This window comes from Epargyreus clarus, unplaced genomic scaffold (assembly GCF_041222505.1).
Source record: "Epargyreus clarus isolate Ecla_fem2 unplaced genomic scaffold, WU_Ecla_fem_2.2 ptg000026l, whole genome shotgun sequence".
NCBI classification, from domain to species: Eukaryota; Metazoa; Arthropoda; class Insecta; order Lepidoptera; family Hesperiidae; genus Epargyreus; species Epargyreus clarus.
Window position 1 is genome coordinate 6,158,637 of NW_027332233.1, and position 13,933 is coordinate 6,172,569.

The 13,933-nt window shown below is 35.3% G+C and overlaps 1 protein-coding gene across 1 annotated transcript in view; it reads right to left on the reverse strand.

The window, feature by feature from the left end:
• The window catches only part of LOC140753335 (uncharacterized), a 71,997-nt gene extending 59,389 nt beyond the window's left edge, over positions 1-12,608 (reverse strand). Inside the window, exons 1-3 of the mRNA XM_073087876.1 lie at positions 11,748-12,608; positions 10,150-10,348; positions 5,259-5,432 (exon numbers count right to left, since the gene is read on the reverse strand). Coding sequence (XP_072943977.1) covers positions 5,259-5,432; positions 10,150-10,348; positions 11,748-12,126 — 752 coding nt within the window. The 5' untranslated portion in view covers positions 12,127-12,608. The remainder of the gene's footprint in view (positions 1-5,258; positions 5,433-10,149; positions 10,349-11,747) is intronic.
• Positions 12,609-13,933: the final 1,325 nt, after the last annotated feature.

Sequence of the window (13,933 nt, forward strand, 5' to 3'; positions counted from 1 at the left end):
CGGTAACCCCTGCCTGTCGTAGGAGGCGACTAAAAGGGGGCTACCGGGGTTGCGGGTGGCAAGAGTGGGAGCTCGAACCGTCCGGCCAGCCACATAACCCTGTGTCTCTCCCACGGCACAGGGTACCTTTTGAAGATTTCCCCCTCCTTAACAAGACAAAGTATCACTATCTCAATTCAGATCGAATTAAAATTATTATAGATAGGAAATCATAACTATTACAGTCTATGCAAGAATATTACATTCCGGTACAAATTCCGCCACGTTGGTCCAGTCCCGACAAGTATTAGTTAATAACTAAATAAGAATGCTGTATTTTCGGTTTAAGTTAAACAGCGCATGTTTAGCTATCATAGATCACAATCATGTTACGTAAACTGCTAGCTAATTCACGTAGGCACCCATTTCGTCATGAAATTCTTTAGCATAACTGTGCAATGACTTGAGCGTTAATAAAGGTATGTTTGGTATCTAATCTATGATCAATATTTCGAATTAAGCTGCACTGTGCACATAATCATAAAGCAGAAAATTAAATTCAAATTCAAGTACAGCAAAGTAACTATAAATCTATTTATCTACTCCTTTTGCTGTGTGCGTTAATTTAAGGGTGTACTAATGGAGATATACTTTTCTGAAGCGTTCTAGCTTAGTCCTCAGGGGAAACGGCGCATCTGTGGCCGACCTCAGGTAGGAATAGGCATGTAATCCTATATTCTCGTCTGTTACTCCTATATTATAATAAATATAGTTTAAAAAGATATAAAAGAGATATAAAAATTGATCAAGTTGACAACTTTGTCTACCTGGGGTCCAATATAACAAATGATGGTTCTTGTGAACTCGACGTTAGACGTCGAATTGGCATAGCAAAAAATGCTATGACAAAACTTAATAAAATATGGATCGACAGGAACATCAGCGTGAAAACTAAACGCAAACTGGTGACAACATTGGTTTTCTCAATCTTCCTTTATGGTTCGGAAACGTGGACACTTAAAAAAGCCGAACGTATGCGGATTGATGCCTTCGAGATGTGGTGCTGGAGGAAAATGCTGCGAATATCCTGGACAGCTCACAGAACCAACGCTTCTATCCTACAAGAACTTGGAATCACATGTCGACTGTCAACCATCTGCCTCCGCAGAATTTTTGAGTTTTTCGGCCACATTGCTAGGAGAAGAGGCGAGAACCTGGAAAAGCTTCTGGTAACCGGAAAAGTTGAAGGCAAGAGACCCCGGGGGCGCAGTCCGATGCGTTGGTCTGACCAAATCCGCACAAATCTCGACACCACGGTATACAATGCTCTACACATAGCCGAAAATAGAGGCAGATGGCGCGAGATCATAAAGAGAAAGGTGACTAATAGAGACCACGACCCTCAGCATTGAGGAGAACGATGCAAGGAGGAGGATAGTTTAAAAAACTAAAGTACACGCTTTTATAGAAATCAAACTAAAAAATATAAAATAAACTTAGAAAAAATTTAATGAAAAATTGTATTGACAACAAACAAAGATATATTTAATTGTAAAAAAAAGCGTGGGGTGCACACTCTCGGTAGTTATAAATATTTTACTGACAGACATGAGCAGAAGGATCAACACTTTGATATTTTCAAAAGCACCCCACGCTTTTTTGTATGTTGATCTCTTTCTACTGAAAAACGGAGTTACTCACTGACAAACATACAAGTAAAGCTAATATAAAGCGTGTAGAAAGGCTTATAATTTCACCACTAATCTCTTCTCGGGGATATTGTATAAGGCGACAAAGGGGTTAAATCTAGGGGACAGGCTTTAGTGTCCCTCAGGGAAATTATTAGAGAATATTACATCAAGCTGCCACCGTTTTAAGACTTATGAATGGCAGATCAAGATATTATGAACGTATAATATACCCTAATCTCACCGATTTCACCGATAGTAATAGAATGCCTAGAGTCTGCAGTAACCTCTTAATTTTAAATGGATTTTAAGCCTAGGTAGGTAGGTATACCTAGGATTGGTGAATCGCCTACAGTCTACTCCTCTTCAGTTTTATGACATAGGGCATAATGCTGACCAAATTTAGCTATATTTGAGCTTATTTTAGAAAACTTCAGGTTTAATCTGTTTTGTTCTTCGTAAAAGTTAGTCATGAGTTTATTTATGTAAATATACTCTATGATATATATGAATACATAGTGTATTAAAAAAATGTTCTGTTATTATAAATTCATATTACATCATGACCGTTATGGTTGTGCATTTGGAGCATGAAGGCTTTACTTTATCTATAATCGCTACGCATATATTATAAACCGTCTGCATCACACGTTGTAATAGATATCTTAGAAGGTAGATATTCATCAACTTGCTTCATATTTGTATTTAGAAGCCATGTAATCCCTGCCAAAAAAAATCTGCGTTATTTAATTCAAAATTGAAGTATTAACTAATTCAATTCAATCAAAAGAATCCAGTTAAAACTGATTGTAGGTGAGTGAAAAATCATTGTATCGGTAAATTCGTCTTGAATAATGTTAAATTTGATAATTTTGAATTTAGTTATTTAAATGCCAAAATCTATGAGTGCGAATTGTGAAAACTTAATCTCTACCATCCTCTACTATTTTTTCGCATAGAATATCAAAGTACATAGATATGACTTAATTACTATCTCCTAAAAGCAAAAAGCTAATGCACGTTAAAAAGTAAGTTTAGAATACAGTGAAAGTACAAGGCAAAACATTTATGTTATAACCCTGCGCTATTAAGCTTCAATATAATCATAAGGAAAGTTAACCACAGTGTTAGGCAGATGGAAAAGCTCATAGGCAATATTTATAAGCGATTTTATATGAAAATGGATTATCTATACATAGGCATATCTATTAACTTTATCTGGAAAGATTGCGGCTTTTACATTTAATGATGACAGCCATTGAGACGATGTAGGTAGCCATTACCTATAATAGTTTGGTTTACGATATTATGGGGATTAAATTTCTAACGGACTATAGATTTCCGGAGATCGATTCCAATATGAGTAAAAATATGCATTAGGTAGATAATTAGGTACATTCTAAATAGTATTTTTTGGTTGTTTATGTTTTACGCTAGTACCTACATTAGTGCTAGATTTTTTTTTTATAATATAGCAGACGAGCATGCAGTCCAACTGATGATAAGTGGCTACTGCCGCCCATGGACATCTGTAATCAACCCCAGATAGGATTAGATATTCCTACCTGAGGTCAGTCACAGATGCGCCGCTACCCCTGAGGACTAAGCTGGAACGCCTCGGAAAAGTCTGTCTCCTTTACCACACCCTTCAAAACGGAACACAGTAGCGGCTAACACTGCTGTTATTAGGTAGAAATAGGTGTGGCGGTGGTGCCACCGGAATCGAACCACAAAGGGTTCTACCGCCTTCATTTACTGTGCATGTAATAATAAAGTGGAATTTAGATTTTATTCAAGATTTTGTAAAGTTTGTGAATATTATTAATTTAACGTCCACCACAAGTATTTCTGCTGGTTAGGGAATTATATGAGTCCACAACAGGGATCAATACATATTTTACTATCCTCAGGAGGTGACTGTTATTTAAGAAATAATTGAATACTTTTATTAAATACATATAAAACAGGAAGGTATTTAAATAAAACAATGTATAGAAAAACTAACTTTTTAATATCTTTGGCCTGAAGCCTATAAACCTATGTATTTCAAAACATTAACATAGGCTTAAATTCAAGTAAACATTTAGATATATGCATATAATACTTTTCATCATAATAATTATACAATTTTTTAACATTATTTGTATTTACATAATTTGTAATATATACTATTTAGGTAAATTACATACTTACATAACTTCATCTGAAGATTAATTCAAAAAAACATTTCATAAATTTATGTAGAAGATAATTATCTTGATTACAATAAACATACATATTCTTTTCTTAATATTAAATGTGTAGCAACATGCAGTGTGTATCAAATTTCTCGTTAGTGTAATTGAGCTTAAATTAAGTATTTCCACACATTGGCGTAACCAGGATGGTAAAAGAGTTGTCTGTCTCATCAAAGGTTTCGACAAATACCTACGTAAGCAGTAGGTACCTACCTACGTAGCAAGGATTTCCACCAAAAAGATGTGGGCATGCCCTTATATTAAAACGGTAAGTACCTATATGTACTGCTTTAGACTAAAGCCTTTAGTAAAATAAAATAGGAAGCCTCCTGAGTATGATACAATCTGTTTGTTCGGGAAGCTGGAACTCTTACAAAACTCCCAGGATACGCAAATGTTTCTACTTATCTAGACCTACATGCAGAACTACCATTCTGTTAAATAATTTCACCCAAAACATATTTTATTACTCATTTTCACGTATGGACTGCATATGCATACAAAATAACACTTGACCATACAGAAACACATGTTCTATATTAATCTAAAGTAATAAATTACTTTAAACAGAATTATTACAATTAACTAGCTACGAATAAGCAACTGACACAAAAAGAGTATGATAAAATGCAAATAAGAGTAACACAATACGCACGACATAAGGAAAATATAATACAACGAATATTTCACGCCGTGCTCAAAATTTAACTGATTATAAAATCATTTTAGAAGCATAAACATACAAATACCAAAACATGCAAGTATGAATTAACTTCTGCCTTTATCACATGCCACATTTATGTGACTTACTTCTTATGCTGATGTAACACATTTTTCATATGGTATGTCTTTATAAATATTTATAATGTGAGGTCACAAAGTGTATGATGCCGAAATCACACCATGCTACGTTAAATATGAACTCCTTCTTAGAGCTTCCGCAAATACCTACATACACAATAATACAGAGTTTTATAGTGCGATAGTTTGGTCAGACCTTTAATAATGAGGCATCAGTCGGCCACCTATGTAAGCTCGCAAATTACAAAGATTAAAGGTGTACGATTGTCTTCAAACTTTTCTATCAGCAAGCGATCGGCAGAATGCTAAATGAGCCAGAAGTCAGTCGATTTCTGGGTAATATTTTGTTAAATAACTTAATAGGTTACTTACCCTTAATAGGTTAGGTACTTTCTGCGTAACTTGCCAATTTATTTAGTTATATGGTTTAACTAAACCTGACTGTTAATTGACCAATCAAACTACTTCGCCCCATAATAGTCTGAAGTTTACATTTTTTCTAACTTGTTACTTGTTACATATTTGTTTTGGATGACCCCGTTGGCCAAATCACTGATGGCGGATAAGTCTGTCCAGCGAATTCCAGCTACAACTGTAGTCGATCTGCAAGTGGCCGTACCTGGAGAGATGGAAGTTGTTCGGAGCAGTCTTCGGCATCGGACGGGCCCAGTCCTCGTATTCCGGTGACACGCACTCGTACGCGAAGGGTTCGTATGCTTCTGTTAGCCTTGGAACAAAAAAATGCAAAATAAACCTTGTGATAAAAAATGCTCAGTTTCAAATGCACAATGAAAAACAATGTATTTTTTATAATATAGTAGTAGCAGACGTAGGAGGTATAGTAGGAGTAGGATTAGATATTCCTATCTGAGGTCGACCAGGTGCGCCGCTAACCCTGAGGATTAAGCTGGGATGAATCGGATAAGTATGTCTCCCTTACCACACCCTTCAAACCAGAACACAGCAACGCTTAACACTGCTGTTATGAGGTAGAAATAGGTGAGGCGGTGGTGCCGCCGGCGTCGAACCACAAACGGTTCTACCACCTTCGAAATGTTATAGAATACCTACAGAATATGTACCTATGTATGGCATTTAAAAAATAGATACGTCTCGGTGTGTGTAAATTAATTCCGTGGCCAATACAAGTGGATCGAAGAACAGCAAAAAGCTAGCAAGATATTATGATATTAAACGGTTATAATCTCTCATCCATGTCAATAAGATCGCGAGTGGATTAGATAATGGCGAGTTTCCTACGCGTTGCGATTGCGACTTCGCACCATTTCGCGGGCGTTATGACTATGAAGAACATACCTAACATGACTAACTTTCTAAATCTACTTTAGTCGCTTGTACCACTACAAGCGAGATCGAATGACTAACGAAAGGACAAACTGAATATTCGATGTGGTTCATACAATATTCATGTTTCTTCGATGTTAATAAAATATAAGTAAAATAGCAAGTATTTTTTTTTACATAAATAGTCAATTACGCATATGATATGATATCCTTTGCATGAAAATGTGTTAATCGAGCAAACTCCTAAAAATATATCTGTTAATTATTATTATGATACACGTGATTACTTAAAACTCGCATGTCTAAAATGTTTTCGCGTTCTCGGTTACCATTTGGGTAAAGCATCTGGAGTATACCTACGGGCATAATTATAATTTGTTGCTCGTTACCGCTAAGGTATTTTCCTTGTCCCTAGTATGACAAGTACCTTACTGGACTACGTTCTCGTAATCCATTTAGAAATTAACTGTTTTGACAAAGCTATTGTTCATACACATTCATTATATCTATGTTTACTCTTTTTTTGTTTATTCTTGTACTTTCGAAATTGTAAGCTTTACCACTTATATAATAATGAAACTCTCGTTTAGATTTTAGGTAGAGCGGTGCCTACCTAGAGTATTTCGGTAAAGTAAAATTACTACTTATTCATAGGTAATTTACCTTATAATATTTATGATATTTACAATTTTATATGATGATATTTTATTTTTTTATATCTTTTATTTATTTACGAGTAAGTTAATAATAATTCATCGCACTTGTTTATACTAATTTTACGATACTTTACCATGAAATAACTGCTAATAATGCCGCGTTCTATTATTATTTATTATACATTTTTTATTAGAATCGAAACCTTGGCATGCTATATTTGTGCATCAAACGATTGTACGATTGATTAGCTCATTGCACTAATTATTTAACAACGTTAATTGCCATTCGCAAACCCAAATTTGTTAATTACATAGATACTTAAGTTATTAAATATTGAGATTATGCAATTAGATGTAGCTATAAACAGGAAACTGAAAAACTAATGAGCAAATTAATACCAAAAGATTGCGTTTTACTTTTGAATATTAAACGAGTAAATCATTGAAGCAATTCACATGTAAATTTTAACGATATTTGTATAAATTCATACTAATCGTGTTAGCAAAATAGGTATATATTTTTTGCGATAGATGTAGCAAATGGGTGTGCTGTTCGTCGAACCCAATGGTGTAAGTCCAATCTAATCCAGTCCACTTATCACCAAGTCAAAATATATGAGTCCTCAATGAGGTTTTACAACTGGGACTAAATAAGATCATCATCATCAACCCATTACTGTCCCACTGCTGGGCACGGGTCTCCTCTCATAATGAGAAGGATTAGGCCATAGTGCACTGCGCTGGCCAAGTGCGTATTGGTAGACTTCACATACCTTTGATTTCTTTTTTAATCTCTCAGGTATGCAGGTTTCCACACGATGTTTTCCTTCACCGTTTAGCAAGTGATAATAAATTTCTACTACGCACATAACTTTGAAAAATCAGATGTGCGTGCCTGGGATTTGACCCTCGGACCCCTCGATCAAGAGGCCGAGTTTCTTAACCACCAGGCTATCACTACCTAAATAAGATCGCCTCATGTTACATATGTGTGCCTTATAACACAAATCAAGTAGCAGCATCTCATACTGCTGCTGTAAGGTACAAATAGGTGTAGGTAGCGCTGCATTGGAACCATGAGTTCTACCATCAAGGTTGTAATGAAATAAGTATAAGTGATAATTGTACAAATTACTTACTCTATCTGGATTTATATCACTTAGTTTTTTTAAGTTTGCAAACAATAATTAGTCAACGGGATTCATGAGTATCTACTCAATCTGGAGATCTCGGACGTATCGATAATAAATATTATTATGGTAGAGCTGGTGCAATGGTCACTCTCGAGGTCAATGTTAGTAACAAGTTTCTCCACATAAACAAGAAACAAGCTAGATTCTCACAAATGCAACTTTCATTTGTGTAGCAAAAACTATCTCATGTTCACACGATAGGAGCATCGTTATTATAATACAAAGCTCTACGCCCTGTGCCTGAGCGATGCTTAACTTTTTTCGCCATTACGCTTTCCGTGGAAACGTCACGCGGTTTTGTCATGGGAATGGGAACTTGTCACACGTTGCTAGGCGCTGTTGGCACAAGTAAGAGTAAAACGGGTTGAACGTTAAAGCACTTATTACATTTACGTCTTACGTCGCAGTTATCAAGAATTACAAAAGGGGAAATTGATGAGCTCACAGCCAGCCAGATAAATCATTAGCTCGTCGATAAACTCTCGTGGTCATTAGAAATCTAATTATAAATGAGGTTAAAATACATAGATTAGTAAAGATACTTCGCCGCCTTGAAATTGAATGAAGCCACAAACGGCTTATTAGTAAGTTCTTTTTTTGAATTCTTGACAAATAAAAACATTTTTAGAGAAAATTTACGAAAAAATAACTAATACTGCGTAATTTACATAATAAATAAACATTTGTGTGGTCAGATTAATAACAACATTTTTATCCCTCTCACTGTATTAGTAGAAGGACGCTGAAATGGCAAAGGCAGGATGGTAACGAAATAATAAAAGGGAAACATTGTAGCATTGTAACAAAATAGAGTCCTTATGCAACAACAATTTCAGCTAACATAGGTATGCCTCAAATAGTCTCAAAATAATAACACTTAGGTACTTGATTTGTCTGTGTTTATTTAAATATTATGATCAGTATCATATCTGGATGTCGCGCATTCTCTAAATTTGGTGAACTCATAACCGTGCGTCTAGATTAAATAGATTAAGTGGTCGGTGTCATAAATGATGCACTTCTGTTTAAACATCTTGCGATTCACATAAATGTTGTTAAGTTAGAAAATGTAATGTGATAAAATGTTCGCCTTAATTAGGACTCTATTTGACTACTTCGTCTACGGGATAATGGATAAAATCGCAGTACTAGCAGCGTAGAAATCGCAGAGCATGCTGTGTTGTTTCCATGCGTGATGTCTATTATTATTCGTCCCATTAGCGTGAAAATGTTTGCGTGTTTTGTCGCGGTTGTCTGTAAGTACCTCAGTCACTTAGGTGCTTGTTCACTACGCGTAAAGCCGCCGATTTATCTATCTGCACTTATGTTAACTACCTCGGACTATAATTGAAAACGTCGTTAAGCTGAATGTATTCAATGGCAGGTATATTAAATTGCAGTCATCCATAAGTATTATTACACAAATTATAACTCAGCCGAATCTCCGTTCGTATTCATTACCTACATTGCGTAAAAAATGCTATGTAATGTCAAAGATTTGACGCTGTTTAGTTTAAGATTCTGGATTCGATCCCCGGCCAGGCAGAAGTTTAAATTATGAATTTCCATTTCAGTTCTGATCTGGGTCTGTTTGTGAATTCGTCTTTGTGTGTGCCCATAACGCTCTCAACTCAGGAAAAGTCCTAGTGTGTAGCAAGCGTTTTATATGTATTGGTAGAAATAGCATTGCTGAATAATTAGAATAATATCCATTGATTAATTTAATCGATTTATAGATTCAACGAAATTTTGTTAACATTAAACTAAATATGCAACACTTATTCCGTATTATTCGCAACTTTCGATTAGATAATAAAGAAGGTGTTTACGAAACTGAATAATATCAATTAATTCTGTGAATTAATTCACATTTTATTAAATATTCATAGTGAAACATGCAATACTCGACGCCGACACTGCATTTTCCGTAATTCCGTAAGAATTGATTACGTATCGTAAGGTACCTACTCTAAATACATAATTGAAGTGTAACATTGTTAATTATTACATCAATCGCAATCGATCATCAATAAGTGTGTAATCAGGTAAACTGCAATTTTCGGGGTCTGTTAAGTGTTTTGTATTCCTATTTATTCTGTGAAAAAATATCACGTTGGACTTTTTAATGCTACATCGTTTAAATGGTCACAGTGTCCTTAGAACGCAAGAGCAGACTTCAATATTTATCATCTGCTTTAATTAGAAATAAATGTCATACTATTATGTACGAGTATTGTATGTACCTATAGGCACATGTTGTGTTTTGTATAATATAATTAGGTATAATTACCTGGAGTGTCGTCTTTGTTTTCCGTAGCCAAGATTAGCCATCATGTACTCTGGGTGATGTGGTAGAGACATTCTAGACCTGGGTGGCGGTGGTAAGTATCCAGGCTGTGGTATTGGTATAGGCGCGTAAATAGGTTCATACGCCATAGGCCTTGGCCCGTAAATTGGATCCTCGATGTACATTGATCTTCGACGTTCATCTAAAAATTTATAAATTCTTTACAATTTAGGAAATGTTAGGTCTGATAGAAGAATTAGGTAAAATGAGAGAAGTTTGTAGTAAATGTAATAAATATAATCATACTGTTTATAAATAGTAGGTAAAGAGAGCGCAGAAAGAAAAGTTTGAAATAAAAGAGTGTAAGTAAATACCGACTATACCTAATAATAATAAACACATGAGCACGCATGCAAGCACACACACATACCTATAATTATACATATCCAAAGACAAATATGTACTGAAACACGAGAAACAGTTATGTAAATATTATCGAAACATGGATTCTAGAACCCTTTACACGGCAAGTCGATATTGTGATAATAGTGCCCGATTATAACAAACAGACGGCCAAAAAGTTCTGTATCATAATGTAGGTACTTGTGGTTATGGAGGTGTGTAGCTGCGATTTCAAAATGATTGCTATTCTAAGGTCATACCTAATATTCGCAGTAGCACGATATCGAAATATATAACTTGAAAATTACTGAACTGAACTTCACACAAATACACAACGATTGATTTTCACACAAAGATTGATTTTCAGGGATTAAAAAGTGATTTTATTTCCAAAATATTTAGGCTTTCTGATGAGTTTGTATGGATAGAAATTAAAGTTGTATAATGTTCATAAAATGGTGTAAGTTAGCCAATAACGGCTAAATGTCTTGAGATATTCATGTGAGGTAGACATTAAATTGAGATAGACATTAAATTTTATATGGAGTTCATTATAACATAATGTTGCGACATGCTGGTTTTTAAACCATTACACGGTACATTAAGGAGTTTTACACAAATTGTCGCAAAAAATACAAATATGTAAGTAGAAAGGTAGTGTAGTTAATAAGACAATGAACCTTTAAACTGTAGGTACTTGTTAATTATAATTAGAATTAATACTGTATTAAAATAATTTTGACGTTTTTGATAATTAAGTAAAAGAATAGTTTTAAAGTATTTAGTAATCAAAAACCCATTATACACGTTATGTTATAGGAATGTGCATTAAATTCACATTTAAATTTTATTACCTAATTAACAAGCTCAATAAATTTAGTTGGATAACGATGTAAACAGCGTGTCTAATATGAGCGCCGACTTCAGAAATATGTACTAAACCAACATTTATTTCAATTATTTTTTACTTTGTAGTGACATAGAAGTCGGTTGTATTTTTTGTTAAATTTGTTTTTTCTCATAAAACACACATGTACACACTATTTTTGTATTAGGATATATATAGGAACAACATAGGAAAGAGAATGAAATAGCTAAGTGCAGTGGAGTGAATAAAAAATGGGCCGATTGGTGAGCCCCTAACCATGCGGGAAGTTGGTCAATAATGAAATTAATAATATATTGAACATCAAACTTACGAATTGGTGCATGGCCGTACAATGCCATGTCCGAATAGTCTGGTCTGTTGGTCCTAGATAATTTTCTGTTATACGTCGCGTACTCCGGTGAGATAGCTTCGTGAGTTATACTTCTTTTATGCGGCGGCGCAATTTCCTCTCCAGAGTCATAGTTTTTAGTAGGAACGTAATAAAAACTTGCACTGACAGGCTCGCCGGCGAAGGAATTCATGTTATCCTCTTGGCTGGAGTCCGGAGTGTCTCCTTGTATCATCCCGACAGCTTCATTGTCCCAGGGGTCGAGATATACTCTATGATTGGACGGTGGAGTCTGATCTTCCTCGCCCTCACTATCAAAGTCCACTGCAGCCCAGTACGGACTACCCGCGTGCCCTGGCATTGTCACTCACTGATCACAAATAAATAGTCAACTCGATGACTTTATCCACACTGAAGCAACTCCTGAGTTTGGGCACATTACCATTGCCACAAGTTTGCACGTACTATCCACACATGGTCTTGTGTAACTTATGTGCTTCACATGGAGACGCTCATTTTTATTCTCATCACGGTACCGAGAATATTCGACAGACGAACGATGCGATCGGCGGGAATTTAAGAGTTACGCATGCGCGGGCGCACGGTGCGGCACCTGTTTTGTTATACCGATCGGATCGTTAGAACTGACGGTTAGCAGTGAAGTGAAGATGCAATCCACATCTAGAGAAATGTTTGCGAAGTGGGGTTGGCACGCAATCTTGGAAAGGATTTTTATGCGCTCCAATAGTACCTAATAATCCTAGTAATTCATGGCGTTTCAGCCGCGCCTTAAAATAATTTTAGTAGTCCAAAATATTTATCTAGTTATTTTAAAACCTACCATGTAGATTGTAGAATCCTTTAATTCTGAAATAATAATATTTTATAGGTACTCTAGCCTTTTTATATCCAAGCTGATTATATAACTGCTTAAAAACGGCCTGATAAGCTATGAAGTTATGAACACTTGAAAAATATTCTGAATGAACGTATTTTTAATGAACGCTGGCACTAAGGGTTATATTAAAAGAAACGTAGTTTAGTTTACTTTCTTGGAGATTTATATTCATAATTTACTTTTCATAGGTATTTCATTATTACTAGCAAGATTTTTTTTTACCTTTTTATAGTTTAGATTCGACGAGCATGCAGTGGCTACTGTCGCTCATGGACACGGCACCCCTTAACACTGTTGTTTTTAGGCAGAAATATATGAGGCTGTGGTGCCGCTGGAGTCGTTCTTTACTTGTATGAGTTGTATGCAAATCCACCAACCTATAGGTATGTAGTATGTACCTATTGCTTTCAAGTCGTTGTAGTCCGGAACTTTTTCTACGGTGCTGATTCTGTTTGTAATCATAACAAAGAAAAAAACGGTGATATAAAGCCAATACAAAAATTACGATACTAGATAATAGAAATTAAGTATGCAATAAACAGTTAGAACATTTCAATCGTATATTACAAATATTTAGCTTCTCGGATGAATAGAAGCAGTGATAGCCTAGTTAAGAAACTCGGCCTCTCGATCGAGGGGTCCGAGGTTCAAATCCCAGGCACTCACCTCTGATGTTTCAAAATTATGTGCGTATTACAAATTAATTATCACTTGCTTAAACGGTGAAGGAAAACATCGTGTGATACCTGTGAGATTTATAAAAAAAATGAAAAAATCTCAAAGGTATGTGAAGTCTACCAATACGCACTTGGCCAACGCGGTGGACTATGGCCTAATCCTTCTCATTCTGAGAGGAGACCCATGCCTAGCTGTGGGACAGTAATGGGTTGAGGTTGAGCTTCTTGGAATATACGGATCGTCAGATTAGACACTATCAACAATTTCATATTCTACGAGTGCTAAGGATCTGTGGCCGAAAGCCGAGAGATAACACTAGTAACAGTGAGCTATCATTCGTATAGGTTATCCCCGTTGGTTGTCCCAATCGGCGTCGACTTAAAAACTTTTGGACCTTTGAGCCAGATTCAATAATTTTGATTGTATTATTATATGAATATGGACAAACCAATCAAGGCAGGTTAAAATAACCGATATTATATTTTTAAATATCGCTTATTGTAATATTTATATTACTTTATAGACGAAAAAAAACGGTATTCCTTATTTGTTTTTATTTTATTAACTTTATTAAATATTATAACTAACATGC